The sequence below is a fragment of the Microtus oregoni genome, unplaced genomic scaffold (assembly GCF_018167655.1).
Source record: "Microtus oregoni isolate MIOR12 unplaced genomic scaffold, Mior012 000105F_ref0000443, whole genome shotgun sequence".
Lineage (NCBI taxonomy): Eukaryota > Metazoa > Chordata > Mammalia > Rodentia > Cricetidae > Microtus > Microtus oregoni.
The window spans coordinates 3,092,404-3,110,838 of NW_024544720.1; the positions used below are offsets into that span (position 1 = coordinate 3,092,404).

The window sequence follows — 18,435 nt, forward strand, 5'->3', positions numbered from 1 at the left end:
GTCCACGGAACTCTGTAGGGAAAAGAGGGATGGTAGGTGGACAGCAAAATCTTGTTACCTTCTCCAGAATATCAGGCCAAGGCGCATGCCTTTTGAAAGACATCTTTGGAATAAAGGTTGGTAGTAAGGAAAATAAATCCAAAGCAATTCTGTGGATGAGATTGAAGGGAGATTAATTTTATTTCTCTCTTTTTTAAAGTTTGCAAAATTATTTATATAATTCTTATACATATTTAATATATCCTCAAGCTTATCTGCTTTAAGTAATATAGACTTTAAGCTTATCAGCAAATATCTATTTTTAAAAAATAATAATTGAAAGCCAGGTGGTGGTGATGCATTCCTTTAATCTCAGAACTCAGGAGGCAGAGGCAAGCCTCTGAGTTCTAGGCTTGCCTGGTCGACATAGTGAGTTTCAGGACAGCCAGAGCTACACTGAGAGACCCTGTCTCAAAAACAAAAATGAAAAACTTGAAGCCATGTGTTTCTAGGATAATACCACATAGTGAAGTAGAACCAAGGAAGGGAGAGTTTCAGACAAAAATGCTTGTAAAATGTGACTATATATATAAATATATAATGTGACTATACATATATACATTGTATATATAATTACATATATAGTCACATGCTATGTAAAATGTGACTATATATTCATATATAGTCAATATATAGTTTCCATATATTGTCAATATATATATTAAACGAGTGCTGCAATTCATATTGCTAATTGGATTTTAATTGACAAAACTTCCTAAATTAAATCATTGTGGGCTTGTTTCAAATATCCTTTCTAGTAGATTATCTGAGTCCATATGTAACTGAAGTTCATATATTATAGACACCATAATTCTGTCTTAGATTAAAGGCTGTGTATAGTGTGTACTGATTTTTTAAGCCAATAATAATTATAATATCAACTAATTGTCTCTTAGCTTTCATTTGAGTATGAAGTAATTATTTTCTCAAATGAATTTATCACTTCCTAAAAAATGATTGTATCTTTATGGTTTTCTGACTGAGCAAGAGGTTGTCATTCAGTGGTGATAATAGAATTCTCCACTGGGCAGGAAATTGTGCTAGACTTACGTTAATAAGACTTTATTAGGCTCCTGTGACTGGACTGGGGATATAAGAGAAAGACAGGCATACACAGAGTAGTTCTTTCCCTGAGAAAATGACAGCCAGCCACAAGATGGTTCTGTAGATTCAGATTTATTTTATATGAAGTATGTTCCTTAAGTCATCACAAATGCAATAAAATTACACAGCATAATATGTATTTGTTCTATTCCCCAACATCAAAATTATAAAAGAATCTAATTAAAGCTGGAACCTGATGGAGTTTAAATGTCTGTTTCCATTCTTTCTTATTTAAGCCAAAAGATGCTTTAAACTTGTTTCTGAGGGATCAGTTATGGAATCTGAAGGGGTGGAGGAGACAACGTTCCATTCGTGCCTTATAGATGCTTCAACTATGACATGCATTGTTTGGGAGGGGTAGGAATTGTGTATATATAGGTACATGTGTATGTGTGCCTGGTGTATGTACACATGTGTAGGTGTGTGCACATATGATGTACATGTGTATGTGTGCCTGGTGTATGTACACATGTGTAGGTGTGTGCACATATGATGTATATGTGTATGTGTGCCTGGTATGTGTACACATGTGTAGGTATGTGCACATATGATGTATATAGGTACATGTGTATGTGTGCCTGGTGTATGTGCACATGTGTAGGTGTGTGCACATATGATGTATATGTGTATGTGTGCCTGGTGTGTGTACACATGTGTAGGTATGTGCACATATGATGTATATGTGTATGTGTGCCTGGTGTATGTACACATGTGTAGGTGTGTGCACATGTGATGTATATGTGTATGTGTGCCTGGTGTATGTACACATGTGTAGGTGTGCCTGGTGTATGTACACATGTGTAGGTGTGTGCACATGTGATGTATATGTGTATGTGTGCCTGGTGTATGTACACATGTGTAGGTGTGCCTGGTGTATGTACACATGTGTAGGTGAGTGCACATGTGATGTATATGTGTATGTGTGCCTGGTGTATGTACACATGTGTAGGTATGTGCACATATGATGTATATAGGTACATGTGTATGTGTGCCTGGTGTATGTACACATGTGTAGGTGTGTGCACATATGATGTATATAGGTACATGTGTATGTGTGCCTGGTGTATGTACACATGTGTAGGTGTGTGCACATGTGATGGGGCAGGTTTGGAGGTCAGAAGACAACTTTCAGAAGTGGGTTCCTTTCTTCTACCATGCGGGGCCTAGGAATTGAATTCAGAGTTTAAGGCTCCATCTTAAGGCTCATTCACTTTATCATCCATCCATCCATCCATCCATCCATCCATCCATCCAGACGTCTGTCATCTGTCTGTCTCTGTCTGTCTATCTAGAGGCAGGATCTTTCACTGAACCTTGAACTCATCAGTCATAATGATGACTAGTGGCTGTCTAGTGACCTCCAGGTCACAGTTGTCTTCTGACCTCCAAACCTGCCTCTGCCTCCCCAGTGCCAGGATTAGGGGTACACACTACAGTGCCTGGCTGTTCTGTGAATGCTGGAGTCTCAACTCAATTCCTTTTACTTTTCACACCGAGTCACCTCTTCAACCCAGAAGGGATGGAGGAGAAGTGGAATATCAATGTGAACAACATTCAGTTTATATCCTTCTCTTATATTATAGAACAGAAACCAATTTTAATAAATGTGCCCCTGCTGAGATGCCATTTCTGTAGCAAGTTTAAGGCATATGGAATTATCAATTAGAAAGAAAATGAATGAAAGCTCATTTTAGCCTTCAGATAGTAGAACAGTGACTCCATATGTCTGTATTCTAATGATACAAATAGAATATGAGGAAAATAGTGAGCTTTTATAGTTCTTTTAAAAAATTTTCGTCTTATGTGCATGGGTATTTTGTCTGCGTTCATGACTGCGAGGATGATGAACCCCCTGGAACTGTAGTTACAGACAGTTGTGAGCTGCCATGCAGGTGCTGGGAATTGAATGGGCTCTCTGGAAGAGCAGCCAGTGCTCCTAAACCACTAAGCCACCTCTCCAGCCCCAGAATATAGTTTTATTTAATTAATTAATTTATTTAGGAGACAAGGTTTGTGTAACAGTCCCAGCTATCCTGGAACTTGCTTTGTAGACCAGATTTGGTCTTAAACTCACAGAGATCCTCCTGCCCCTGCCTTCTGAGTGCTGTGATTAAAGGTGTATGCCACACCTGACCCCAAAATATAATTCTTACAGCATCTTAAAATTATTTATAAAAGGTAGAGGCAGGTGGATCTCAGTTTGAGGCCTGGTTTATGAAGTGAGCTTCAGGACAACCAGGGTAACACAGAGAAACCCTGTCTTGAAAAGCCACTAAAAAAAAAAAAAAAGAAAGAAAAGAAAGAAACAAAGAAACAAAGAAGAAAGAAAGTAGGAAAGGAAAGAAAAAGATTAGATTAGAGGTTAGTCTACAAGACTTTATCTTATATAGTCATTTTTTTTGTATGGTTTGATTTATTAAAACTTGGGTTTGTACACGGGAAGTCTGAGTTGGGTTTTGTAAGTAGAATTCTCTTTTGGCTTAGATGTTTAGATTTAATTTTTTCTTAATTTGTAAAGCATTGCCACATAAATCCCAAGAAATTAGTGTATGAAGTTGTCTAGTTAGAACTAGTTATGTGATCACCAATTTTCTCCCCATCAGGACTGAAATTTGAATCTCTGAATGCATTGGTGTGTCTGTGATGGTCAGGGCAGCCAGCTGCCTTTGTGTATGCTTCATTTAAATGCAAATTTAACTGAGGGACCCCAAAGATGATTTCAAAAAATAAAGAGAATTTTAACATGAATAGTTATTTTTTATGAGTACTGAAATCCTGTCTTATACTAAAGAAAGAGAAAGGAAGGAAAGAAGGATGAAAGAAAGAAAGAGAGAAAGGAAGAAAGAAACATTTAACAGCCAACGCTGAACAATGTTATTTTTAAAGATTCTTAATTCATTATCAATTTTTTCTCATTTCTAAGAATTAAATGAAAAAAAATAATTTGTATGTTTTAAAAGAAATATACCAATAGCTAAGGATGACGCTGGATGTCATTTTGTAGTATTATATAAAGAAAAATAGTAATGTTTCAAGAAGAAATCAAATGATAGAAATACATCTTAAAAAAATTATATCGGAGATACCCAAAAATAGCTATTGCAGACAGCATATGCACACTGATATAATGTATGACGTGCACATCTATGAGATATGTATGTATCTAGGATATATTTTATCCAATAAATAAAGCTTAGTCTCATCCTGTGATTATAAATGACACACTTTTTTTAAGAGTGGTCATTTTTTCCCACTGAGACAAATAATCAAGATTGCAAATTCTATGATTTGGTTTTTTCCATTGCCACGAATGTCCTCTCATGGAAGGGTACTGTCTGTGTCTCAAAAATCTTTTCTCTTTGCCTACAATAAAACAGGCCATTTCTCAGGGCGCTGTTGATTGCATATTTTGAAATCATTTTTGTCTTCAGTCATTATCCTTCTAGCATGTGATTATCTTGTGTTAGAAAAACAAACAAATAGACCAAAACCTCTTTGATCTACCCCAACCTTTCTATATGTTAATTTGGAGAGAGTGACACTACAGTATGCCAATAAAATGTACTCCTGCATTGATGTTTTCAAAGTAATTATAAAAAGGATTATAAAGTTTACTGAAGGAATTGTTATTGTTGGTTGATAAAATTTACTTAATCCCTATAAATGTAAATATTTCCCAAACCAACCCCTAAAGAGCCAAGGATTCCTTTCAAAGAAAAGAATTTATTTATTCTAAACCTAATTTTAGCATAAAGGAATGGGTTGAACGTTTTTAAAAACCAGGTTTCCATTGAATGTTTAAGATTTGAGGACAATTCCTCACATTTGACTCTAATCATTACTGTTTTGAGTTCAAGACTGACTGAGTTTTCTAGTCACCAATAGGGGTTTGAAATGCGTGTGTATAGTAGAATTCTCAGTTACAGATTCTTTTGGATGAAAGTCAGATGCATCATTTTGTAAGCAAAACCTATGAGCATTTTTTTTTGTCCGTTTTCCCTGAACTGCTGTGGCATATGCTGAGGTATTTCCTTGCGAGCAGAAATGTTAGCACCATCCTTACATGTACTGCTCCCTTCCGACACAAACCTTTCTCTTGCTTCTACAGCTTTTTCTCCTCCAAACTCAGGGTTAGAGGGAGTGAACTGTATATGCAGTCTCTTCTCTGTTTGAAGGACAGGTACATACAGGACACGAATCATACTTGTTCAAGTCCTGTGCTATGCTAATATTTTTACTTTTTCATGTAGTTGCGTCTTTTTTAGATAAGGAAACCAACAAACAAATGAACAAAACGACACACTGTTCCACTCTGCAGTGTGGAACGAAGCCTGCCTAGTTTAATGTGTACTTTGTAACACAATTTTAATGTTTCTTAATTAGATTTAAAATTAGCATTTATACCTATTACAATGATTTTTACTGGTAGCTTGTTAATGGTCATTGTGGTAAGTATTTCTGGGTTACAACCTAACCCCTTTGCAATGTGGTGGGCCAGTGCTGAGTCCCTGCCGCAAACATCTGTGAGGGACCCGTCCTCTGGAGTTTTTTCTTTCTGTTTTGTATTGAGAAGAACAGATTGCTGTGGACATTTTTCATTATTACATCGGTGGGACTTCATGGCATGTGTAGGAAACAGAGAATGGCTTGTTAGTGGCGTTTCATTTTCAGTAGCTGTGGCCTGGCCACTTTCTCAACTTATAAGGGCATTCTGTTTCAAGCATTAGATACCATTGAGGTGGAGGATGTGGGTAATTGGAAAGATGTCACCTGGTAAAGTGAAATGCTATCTGAATTCATTTCTGGAGTGTCAAGGCAAGTGGGGGATGGGAGAATGAAACTTGAATCAGTGACCATCTGGCTTAGATTTGGCTGATTTCCTGTGCATGGCTCTTTGTTCCCAGCACACAATAGGTTGTTCCTTTTAAAGATAAGAATTCTGCTGTTACTTTGTGCTGAATCAGCAGCTTTGGTTAGGGATTCCAAAGCAGGTTTGGGGTCCTTTCTATTGTTCTGAGGTTCCCATCCTGTCTTCATCAATTGTAACAATGTTCCAAAGGTTTTCTATAGAGAGGTGGTTTCTAGAGACACATTGAATAAAATAATTGGGAATGAAGCTTTCTAGTTTGGCGTTATCTGTTAAGAAATGGCAATTTTTTCCTCATCTCTAGTTTTCAATGATACGTGGATTTTAACACGCTTTTCTAATCAAATCTTCTGTCTGAACTTGAACTTTCCATTTGGTGGTTTAAAGAGCTACACTAAATCTGAGTAAGGGTCTCATGCTGTGACCGTGCACTTCTCTGTGGCCTCCACTGTCACGTCTTCAAATCAGACTTTAGGAAGTTGAAGCTTCCCTCCTGTTAAATCGTCATAACTCTTTTTTAAAGAGGCGGTTCCTGACTAGAAGTAGGGATTTTTTGCCTAGGATTTCAAGTAAGCCAGCCAACAGTTTTTGTAGCTCATCGCATATACAGCGGAGATCAGAATCTGGTTAATGGTCACTTTCCAGAAGACGAGGCTAACTTCAGTGCTATCATCCTGCTGTGCAGCCACGAAATAAAAAAAAAAAAAAATCATGACTTTTCCCTTCTGAAGTGATAGGACGGCTGGTAGATTGTAAGTCAGTCATTTCGTTGAGCTCCCCCTTCCTTGCAGCTGAACTGGCTCCTCGCTCTCCAGTGCAGGTATCTCCAGCTTTCTCGGTGACGGCCTATAACTTTAGAAACTGAGCTTCCAATCGGAGTCGACTGCCTTGAAATCTAATCTTGGATTCTTTTGTGTGGATAAAGTACTTTTTTAGGTATTGCAGGATCTATGGGCCTGATCTTCAGAAGGAAGCTTACTAGTTAGTTCCTTGGAGATCTAATTATGGAGCAGATGGGACCTCATGCAACAGTTCAGTGTCCTTTGGTGCAATTAATTTTAGGTCCACATCTAGCAAAAGTGAATGAAAAGAAACGAAACAGCAGAATTGTTTTGTCCACTTGAAGCACTGTCCATTCATATGTTGCCCCCTCCTTCCTGGAGTATCTTTAATTGATTATTGACTCTCTGATCCTGTCTAAGAAGGCTCAGAATTGCTTGCTGGCTAAATGCATTATTACTGGTTTGGAAGGACAGATGCTCTGGATATCACGAATGTTAATTAGAGTAGAATATTCTGGATTAAAGAATCGGTTACATAGAATAAGTCAGAATTAGAACCTACAGCAGCACAGCAGCAATTTCTCTTTATTTCTCCCCTGCTTTAATTTGGGGAGCTAGTTCGAGGGGAAGGTCTGAGCCTTTCCACCCATCCCCCACCTAGCTACCCTTCACCCCCAACCTCTAACAGTCCTTCAAGTCTCACTGAGGAATTGCAGTCTCTCCAGAGGCTTGGTTGCAGATGCCTGGAAAGTTTACACTGCAGAGAGTTGTTTTGTTTGGCATAGCTAATCAGGAACCAGGCTGGAATTGCTCATAGCTGTCATTCAGGTTTTGTTTCAAAGTCCAAGGACCTGCTGAGAAAAACAAAAAGCTAATGAAAGCTGACTGTATTTAGGCCTCAAGTCTATGGAATCCGAAATGATGCCCTGACAGTGCATTCTTATTCTCTCACATTCCTGCTGTTGCTACGGTAACAGATTTTTAGAGGCTTTTCATTTTCATTGTCAAGTATTTGCTACACTTATTGTTTTTCAGATTAGAGCAATTCAGATTATCTCCTTTTGAGATGAGGTAAAAAGAGAAAATAATGGGAATAAAATGTCTGAATCAATTACCCTGAATTCTAGTAAGATCAGGGTTTTGTTGTTTGTTTGTTTGTTTTGTTTTGTTTTTATGTCTTAAAGTCTTTAGCTTCATGACACAAGTTAAAATTTAAGACAAGATCCTAAAGTTTAGAGGTGCTAAATATGTGAAATCCCCATTCCTGTAAAGGACTCTAGTAAACATTCATTTGACCTGTGAAGAAGCATCCGAAGAGAAAAAGGTTTGTAGTGCAACGTCTTTAAAAATTGCTCCTCTTGACTGAAAAACCAAATAAGGTAAAGGAGCGATGTGCTTGCATTCTTATTTGTAAAAGGGAAATTCAAGTAATGTGGTCTCTCAGTATTGGCTCTCACAGATGTGTTGCCCTAATGCATGAACTTCATTTCCTTGAAAATGCTGTTAATTTTACAGTCCAAGCAGAGTACTCATTACCTGTAGTTTGATAACTAGTAAAGGAAAGATTAATTTTCTGCAGATTTGGTGTCCTTTGGAGTGGCTTTAGATTTGAAAGCCCACAGGGATGTGCTTCATGTGGTTGCTATTGTCAAGACGACTCATTGAGAGAGAACTGTTTTTTCACAGATTTATCTAACATCTTCATCCAGTGTGGTTTCCCCTATGGCAATGTCTAGAATATGGAAATGATGCAGTTTTAGTACTGATTGGATCACACCACTAATTGGTCCCAACCCAAACCCTATATTCATAGAGATAAGATCTGGCTTAAAATGAGAAGGGAGTATCTGCCAAGTAGAACAGAAGCCTTGGGTCTGGAAGAGAAGTGGCCAAATGAGTCAGAAGGTCCTCATCTTCCTTCTGTATCCCAACCCAGAACATTATCTTCCCCCATCTCTGCCTCTCTGCACCCTGTGACCGCAAAGGCCCCACTCAGCTCCCCTTTTCACTTTTGCTTACTAGGCCTGGTGTCCAGGTAGCTAGAGAAGCTGTGTTCTCAGCCTGTTAAAATTGTGTTCAGATATAGTTTTGCTTAAATTTTTTTTTTGAGGAGAATGATTAGACTAGGTGATCTGACGGGAAAGAACATCAAGTGTTAAGCAGCTAATATTTCCAAGAAGATAAGGGATGCTGTGCAGCTGGAAAGGTTTATTCAAATTACCTTTAAAGCAGTGCTTTTCAAATTGTGCTTTGCAGAGGGCTCCACGCGTCTTGTGCTGTAGCCTTCTGCTTACTGGGGTAGAGAAGAGCCTGGCAGACGTGCTGAGTGGTGCTGTAGCTGCCTACGGAACAGGTTTACTTTAGCTTCTGTGTTAGATTTGTGCCTGGTTTTTTAAAAAACAATATACATATTACACTTCTTAAAAAGTCTTGATAATTTTTACCATTTAGTCTAACAGATCAGAGTTTTAGTTCCAGTCAAAACCAAAATGATTCAGTCACAAGAGACTTAGATAATTTAAATAGAATGTTTGGTGAGTTGCGATTTCCACAACGTTAGTGGAAGATTTATGCTTGGAATAAAGGTTGGGTTGGATGTCATTCAAATTACTAATAGTTTATATAGTTGACTTTTTTCTCTTATTATTAGGGCTAGATGATAGTTTGGCACCTAGCTGTTCCCTATTGGGGTTAGGAGTAAAGACCGTCTCCTCACTGAACCGCAGCTCCAGAGACAGGAATGATGTCGTCACTGCTTTTGGATTCTTCAGATCTCAGCACAGATGAGAGGGGCCAAGAAGGACCTGTTTGTAGAAGCCCTGGCTTGACTGCCTGATTGCTCCATCTAGTCCTGGAGGTGATAAGGAAGGTATTCACAGGAATTTTCTCCCGCTTCCCTCTCTGCCCTTCAGGAACAGCAGTAACCACAAAGGAGATGGAAGATAACCCACCCTCTTTTTTTTTTTTTTTGGCCAGGAGGCCAGAATATGACTGTATCTGGAAAAGTGGCTCCTTGAGCCTAAGAGATAACTTGATTGTAGAAATCTTGAGTCTTTCTATGAATTGAGAAACTGAGGCCCAGCAGAAGGAGGAGTGAATCTTCTATGAGTCTTACACAGCTATAGAAATGCATTAGGAGAGAGTCATATCAGCAGTCAGGACTTTAGGATTTTTTTTTCCTGTTGTCCATTGGTTTTAACATATTTAAAACTAGAAGTAAAAGTCTGAGTCACAAGGTTTCCTAGACCCGAGACTGGGAGTCCAGTAGCGACCGAACTGAGGAGGGCAGATAGGTGCTTGGTAATTCTTATACTCACAGGTCTTCCATACTCTTCTTTGTACTTGGTGGAAAGGGGAAAGAATTCTCCAACTCCTGGAGATACTTTTTACCCAGAAGTCACTGGTGGTGAGCTTATGGGATTGAACTAACGGGACTTTTAGAAGCAATTAGAAACCTCAGCGTTCACTGTTATTGGTGATCTTTGTCATTGCTGCTTGAAGTTACCTGTACTTATAAAATTCAGATGAGTTTAGGAATAAGTTTCATGATGTTAACATCTTAGAGCTCAAATTGGAGGCTGGTCATACAGAGGCTTGAGAATATTTCTCTGGCCAGGTTTGTGTTGATGAGTATGAGGAATGCCTAGAGCCGGTATTGATTTCATCATTTAGGAGACCTTGGGGGCTGGAGAGATGGCTTAGTAGGTAAGAGTGCTTGCCTGGAAAGATGCAAACCTCAGTTCAGATCCACAGAACTCACCTACGAAGTCAAGCATGGTTTCACATGGCTGTAACCCCAATAATGGGGAGGCAAAGATGGGCAGTTCCTGAACACCCTAGACTACCAGCCTACTCAAAAAGGCAAGCTGCTAATTCAGTGAGAGACCTGTGTCAAGGCAATAATGTGGAAGGTAATAGAAAGACACCTATTATCTTAGTCTAGCCTCTGAATGTATTCACATGGGCATATGCCTACATACCATTACACCCATCCACTCAGGTGCTTAACACACATGCAATGCTGCTTATAGTTCTAAGGAAAGGGGGTGTTTTGTCTTCTCTTTCTCTGTTTCAACTGGATCCACTTAGGGTGTTTTTCATTAGGTGAATCTTTACAAATTCTAATTATGTATTCATGTTAATGTTCTAGTATATTCTGGGGCAAAGATGTCATGAGCACATTAGATTGAGAAGGACTCTCAATTAGTGTATAATATTTGTGTATATTTTACTGATGCTGGAAATATTTACAGAGCCAGGATTACAGCACAGGAAATACCTATTCATAATGGAGGAAGAGCATCTCCATTCATCTTGTGAACTTTTCATAGGACCTAGGAATGTCCTTTTCCCTAAGGCTGCTTTGTAATTAGGAGATTATATATAATTTTGAAAACTGTTACTGCATTATTAAAGCAACTAAGCATACCTTAGGACTTCATGTAAGAGGGTACTACAGACTTAAAGCTTGTCCTGTAGCGTAGGTGACACATAAGCTTTAGGCAACCAACAAAATAGAATATTTGGCATATGGAGAAAAGTAAGATATATAATTTGGAAAGTGTTCCTATTTCTTAGGAGATTTTTAGAGCATGTTAAGACATAGTATTGTACATTTTTAATTCGTTAAAAGAATATATTACGTGTGTGTGTGTGGTCATGGTTATGGTGCAGGTGGTCACACCTGGGACCTTCTGCATGCTCGGCTCTACTGTGAACAATACTGCCACCCCAAAGGTTACTTCAGAAGCCTGTGATAGTCCTTAGGTCTGTGTCTGCACGATTCTTCGTAGTAGTTCATTGATATGTTAATTAATTGCTCAATAAGCATGTTTAAGTTGTGCTGGGCAGCTCTGGAGATGAGAATGAGGGTCAGGGTGAAAGTTTCACAGGAGATTTAAGCATATAAGAAAGAACTAAGACAACTTTTGCTTTATTACTAAGCACACCAGCAAGCTTACTAATGAAAATGATACATTTGCAAGCATCATCTTCCAGTCACTCAAACCCTCCTTAGGAAAGATAACTCCAGCTTCTGCTTGTGCATGATATGTAAAGGGATCTGAACATGCACTGTCTTGCACTTGGCACTGTCACTTCACCCTGTCCCGGCGGCTGAAGGGACCTCTCTAAGGATGTAACGGGATGTCTGACTCGGGTGAGAGGTTCCCGAGTGTTCCACAGAGGCTGGAGGATGGGCTGTTGCAAATGGAGAAGGGAATCTCAGGATGAGTGAAAACTGGAAGCCTCCCTTTCAGATATTGTGACATATTAATGTGCTTATTAGCTGATAAGCACTTTAGGGACAAAAAAGTAGGACACAGACTTAAGTGTAGAAAGTCACGTGGGTATCATAATGTACAAAGGCTGAGGAGTGAGCTGTGCAGAAGGACAGGAAGTTCTGCAAGTGAAGCAAAGGGTGACCAAAGACTGAACCTAAGCCTAGGAAAACTGAATTTGAGTTATAAAAAACGTCCTGAAAATGGAGGCAACCAGATTGATAGTGAGAAAGCTGTGGTTTGAGACCATGTTTGATGTAGGTGCCTTTAGTGAGTACTAAGGGCCCATTCAAAGTTCCTGAAGAACAAGGCAACTTTGTTTTAGAAAGTGATTAAGCTGTTACATGAATCTGGATGTAGGGTGATGGAACCTGGGCATTAGTGTCAGAAATGAAAGAAAAGTCAAGAATTAAAAAAAGAAAAGAGGTAGGTGATTGCTATCAAACTTTAATATCATGGGGATAGGAGAAGGGGTAACAATTTCATAATCCAAGCCCGATCACCAAGAGAAGGACTCTAGCAATAGGAAATGGGAAGACAAATTAATGTTCTGGGGAAAGAGCTGACATATTTGACTTTAGATTGAGGTCGAGATGATAGGGAAACAGTCAAATAAAAGTGCGTGGGTAAGCTGGGCATGGTGGTACACACTTTTAATCTTGGAGGCAGGTAGATCTCTGTGAATTTAAGGCCAGTCTGGTCTACATAGTGAATTCCAGGGTTACATAGCAAGACCCTGTCTTCAAAAATTAAAATAAAGGAGTCTCGCAGCAGCCATTGAAGGGGAAGGAACTGCGGGCGCGCGCGTTTCTCTGTGTGTGAATGTGTGTGCTGCGTGCCCGTGTGTGCGTGTGCGGGTGTTTGGACTAGAAGGTGGGGGCAGCCGAGTTCGTCCCAAGTCGTCTGACTCCATTTGCTATTCTTTTCTTTCTCCCCCACACCCGGGTGGTAGTGGGCATCCGTCTTTGCGTCTCTTTTCATTCATCTCCAGACCTTTAGAGGTTTTTTAGGGTTGGGGGCAGTGGGGCGGGCGCGCGAGGGGAAAGGAGGAGGACATGGAGATGAAGAAGATTAACCTGTAGTTGAAGAACAGAGCCCCGGAGGAGGTGACAGAGTTAGTCCTTGATAATTGCTTGTGTGTCAATGGGGAGATCGAAGGCCTCAATGACACCTTTAAAGAACTGGAGTTTCTTAGTATGGCCAACGTGGAATTGAGTTCCTTGGCCCGGCTTCCCAGCTTGAATAAACTTCGAAAGTTGGAACTCAGCGACAATATAATATCTGGAGGCTTGGAAGTCCTGGCAGAGAAATGTCCAAATCTTACCTACCTCAATCTGAGCGGAAACAAAATCAAAGATCTCAGTACAGTAGAAGCTCTGCAAAATTTTAAGAATTTGAAAAGTCTCGACTTGTTTAACTGTGAGATCACAAACCTGGAGGACTACCGAGAAAGCATTTTCGAGCTGCTGCAGCAGATCACCTACTTAGATGGATTCCACCAGGAGGGCAACGAGGCCCCCGACTCGGAAGAGGAGGACGAGGAGGATGGAGATGAAGATGAGGATGATGAGGAGGAAGATGAAGCTGGTCCACCTGAAGGATATGAAGAGGAGGAGGAAGAGGAGGATGAAGATGAGGATGAAGCAGGTTCAGAAGCGGGAGAGGGAGAAGAGGAGGTGGGCCTCTCATACTTAATGAAAGAAGAAATTCAGGATGAAGAAGACGATGATGATTATGTTGGTGAAGGGGAAGAAGAGGAAGAAGAGGGTGTGCGGGGAGAGAAAAGGAAGCGAGATGCTGAGGATGATGGAGAGGAAGATGATGACTAGCCCCTCCAGGATGAGGTTGCTCCTGGTGTGCAGTAGAGCAGCCATGCCTTGTTTCTTCATGTATGATAGCTGTCCCTAGAGGTGATGTGCAGCTTTTATAGGAAAGTGTGGTTTTACTATTTGGCCTTACCATTCCGAATGAGATCTGCTTGTCTGTTCATCATAATGTATGTAGAAAAAAATTTTCATTCATCTTCCCATTGTGAAATTCTCTAGCACTGTATTTAGATTCTGGATTTTTATAATTCATGCTTAATATATTAGACATTTTAGCTCATAATTAAAACATGTTTGCTTTAAAAAAAATTAAAATAAAGTATGTAGTTAGAGGTGGGTCTAAAATTACTGAAGGAGATTAGAACTGTGTATGGACACAGCCTTATTGCTACTATACCAGATGGCCCATGAGTAGATCATCTTCCATCCAAAGAGGGAAGGCAGGTGGTTTTCTGTTAGATAACTCCCACCAAACCTAATTTAAATGGGAGAGAATTGTTTCTAACGACAATGCAATGCCCAATATAAGGTTGAAGAGGTAAAGGTAATTTTATTATTTGATTCAAAAATTTCATGTCTATGTATAAGTGTGTTTTTTTTGTAGTATGATTAGCTAAATGTATTACTTACTATTTTGGCTCTTTAATGCTGGGGAGGAAAACAGAGTACCATGATGATGTTTTGGAAAACTGCCCCTCCAATACAGTATGGTTGCTTTGTTGTCATTAAAAATGTCATATGCTTATGAAGTCTGAAATTTAGTGGACTAGTTTGTATTCTACAGGCATATTGTACATGTCTCTGACTTAGCAGTTTTTGATTGTTTTGGTGGCAAAATGACCAACTAATGCAGTACATTGTCTCCTGTGAAAGAAGTTGACACTTTTTTGGATAACTAACCAACATAACTGCTGGCTGAAGCCACTTGGTACAGATAAGAGAAGACTCCATCTCTTGGACTCTTCCTTTTTGGACAATCTCAATGATCTCTTCCTTCCTCTTGATGTGTGCTTCCCTGTTCTCAGATAGCTGAGCTTGCTTAGCTTGTAGCTTCCTGCAGGCCTCCTCTTTAGGTATGTTCTCTGGAAATCTGTTTGTTCTTTGAAAACATACCTCTTGGCCCATGGCTGTGATCCAGGTGGCAGTGAGCTTTCTTAGGCCACACTGATGGGATCTCTTCAGATACGCAAACATTGGAGGTACTCTTTCACTTCCTGTTGCTCCCATGCCTGCCTGCCTGGTAAGACACTGTATTGTCCTGACATGGAGGCTGAAGATGGACAGTCAAAGGTTTGCAAAAATGATCAGCATATCTCTTATCATTTTGAGAGCTTGATTTGAGCTTCTAGTAGGGAAGAATAGCCATTTATCTACCTTCTCTACCAGGCAAGATCATCCTTTTTAACTGAATATGTAGCTTTGGAAGGGATTGGTCCAGAGGTGGGTGGAAGGAAGGGTCGATCATCAAGCCAGTTCAGTCACAGAGTCGGTCTCAGTGTCATCTGGGGTTATTATTTGCCTTTTGTCTCGTTGTCATCTTGTGTGGAGTGAGGCTTCAGAGTCCATAAGGCTAGAGCATAAGAGTTCACATGGACAAGCTAGGCACACACCCTACTCCCAATTCTGCCTGTCTTAGTTAGAGCTTCTAGTGCTGCAACAAAACACCATGACCAAAAAGCAAGCTGGGGAGGAAAGGGTTTCTTTGGCTTACACTTTTGTGTCACTGTTCATCACCGAAGGAAGTTAGGACAGGAATCCAAACAGGGCAGGATCCTGGAGTCAGGAACTGATGCAGAGGCCGTGGAGGGGTGTTCTTACTGGCTTGTTCCTCATGGCTTGTTCAGTCTGCTGGGCCTTACCCCATCAATCAATAATTAAGAAAATGCCTCACCTACCTTTGTATTCTCTCCTGTACCTCTTGAGCCTTGAACTTTGACCTCTGCAGCAATAAAGCATCATTTCTCACATGCAAGCTCATTTTTTAAGAAAAAGAATGCACGTTTTTAAGTGCTGCATTTAAAAATTATTCTAGTTTAATTAAATTATTGCAAAGTATCCCTTCTGTAAAATTTGTGATACAACTCTGTGCCCTAAAGTGTATTTTTTAATTAATAGATAGTTTATTATAGCAGTACATCAGTGTGATTTCTGTTTAGAGAACACACGACTACTTCTGTTAATAGTCAATAGTTGTTAGGTATGAAAGAGTTCCTTTTGCGGTTATTTAAAAAAAATCTCAAATTTCTTACTCTTTAAGAATAGAACTTTTGTGTTTTGTTTTTGTTTTTTGTTTGTTTGTTTGTTTTTTCAAGACAGGATTTCTTTGTTCAGCTTTGGAGCCTGTCCTGGAACTTGCTCTGTAGATCAAATTGGTCTCGAACTCACAGAGACACACCTGTCTTTGCCTCCTGAGTGCTGGGATTAAAGGCGTGCACCACCACTGCCCGGCAAGAATAAAACTTTTAAAAATACAAACAAACAAACAAAAATGCCTTATGACTGGACCTTATGGAGAAATTTTTTTCAGTTCAGTCCCTTCCTTTCAGATAAGTTGACGCAGACTAGCCATATTGCTCCTGACTCTTAGCGGTTGTGTAACCCTTTACTTAAGACAACTGAGCAATCATGTTGTTTTAACCTTACTTAAAACCCAAACAGTCTAAAGGTTTTCAGGCAACCTTAATTATTCATCCTTCAGTTTGTTCACTAGAAGGCCTAAGGCATAAAGCATTCTTTGGCACATAGGAAGCAAGGTCCCCTGCTCACACAATGGATTATTTCCCTACTTGAATCTATATACTAACATTTGGAAGTATTTTTTAAAAAGCTTATATTTATTAAACATTATGTTCCAAGACTCTACTAAATGCCTTATGTTATTTTTTGGCATTTTATCTTTATCACTGTTTTTAGAAGTATGTGCTACAATTGTCTCCATCTTAGTAATTATTGGAGGTGTAATACTATGGATGTTTACATAGTAAATGCTACAGGTGGGATTAGATTCAAGGAAGTCTGACCCCAAGACCTGAACTCTTACCACTGTGTTATTTCAACTTAAAGAAAGCACACCAATAAGATGGGAGAGAAATTGCTTGCTGCTCATCACCAGAATCCTATAACTGGTTTCAATCCCTATGAATACAAACACACGCGCATACACAGACACACACACACACACACACACACACACACACACACACACACACTTTTAGCTCAGTGTATGTCTGTAATATCCAGTACCAGGGGAAGCAAAGACAAGAAGATCTCAACTTCAAGGCCAGTTTGGGCTACATAGTGAGACTGTGTCTTTAAAAAAGAAAAGAAAAAACGAAACTAAAAGATAAATCTGTTGTGTTTAATAAATGTTGACAAGAGTTTAAGGGTTAAATTAATAGGCACTTATATTTTAGATTTTATAAATGGAATGGATTTGTCTGGGCCCATTGAGACTTTTGTTCCCTCATTTCAGTACTTAAATTTTAAAAAAATGTTGAGTACCTTTAGATGGGCAATGTGTTTTTTCTACACATGTTCCATGTTAACCCCAAAATGTACAACACTGGAAATATGTGAAGCAACTTGAAATGCCTTTGTTTTGTTCAGAATGCAGCCCCCATGGTGAGGGAAGGGTAATGTCTATCATACCAGCCGCCATCCTCCCTGGAGCTGGTCTCCAGGGTTTCCCTCACTATAGAGGAAACTAGGAAGATGGGAAGCAGAATTTTCATCAGCTTAGATGAACCAAAATCTTTATGGGCTGCTGTGTGTCTTGGCACCCCAAAAGGAGTCCTGTCAGAAAAAGGAAGGGAAGATAAGTATTTAAAAAGACAGCATGGGGTGCTGGAGAGATGGCTTGGCAATTAGGAATATACTACTACCTTCCCAGAGGACCTGCGTTTGATTCTCAGCACCCATGTCAGATAGCTCACAGCTGCCAGTAACTCCAGCTCCAGAGGGTCCAGCACCCTTTGCTGGCCTCTGAGATCATCATACTTAAGTGCATAAACTCACACACAGACACACGCTCACACATTATATATAACTTTAAAAGAATAACTAAATAAGATTTTTGAAAAGAGATTATGAATATCTGCTATCCTATATTGTTCTTTAAAACAGCATTCCATTATCAGGGATTTAAAAATATTTATTTAATCTTATATATGTGAAAGTGTATGTATGTGCATCACATACATGCAGGAGCCTGCGGAGGCTACAGGAGGTACTTGATTCCCTGAAGTGCTGCTGCAGATGGTTATGAGCTACCATATGGGTGCTGGGATTGAACTGACTCTTCAGCCAGGGCCCTTAGTTCCCAACCTATCTTTCCAGATTCCAAAGTCTTACTTTTTATGACAATATTTTTATTTTAATTAGTGGATTGACTAATTAATTAATTTTTTGCATAACAATCCCAGTTCCCCTCCTCTCCTCCTGCTCTCCCTCTTTCCCCCACCCCACCTCCCGTCCACTCCTCAGAGAGGTTAAGGCCCTGCTTGGGAAGTCAACTATGACCATCTCATCCCCTCATTGAG

At 39.6% G+C, this 18,435-nt stretch overlaps 2 protein-coding genes across 2 annotated transcripts in view; both read left to right on the plus strand.

The window, feature by feature from the left end:
• Window positions 1-18,435, plus strand: part of LOC121443342 (GREB1-like protein) — a 253,801-nt gene that overhangs the window by 10,238 nt on the left and 225,128 nt on the right. The window lies entirely within an intron of this gene.
• Window positions 13,106-13,900, plus strand: LOC121443341 (acidic leucine-rich nuclear phosphoprotein 32 family member E-like). Its single transcript, XM_041645068.1, has one exon. The coding sequence runs from the start codon at window positions 13,268-13,270 to the stop codon at window positions 13,898-13,900; it is 633 nt and encodes a 210-aa protein (XP_041501002.1). The 5' UTR covers window positions 13,106-13,267.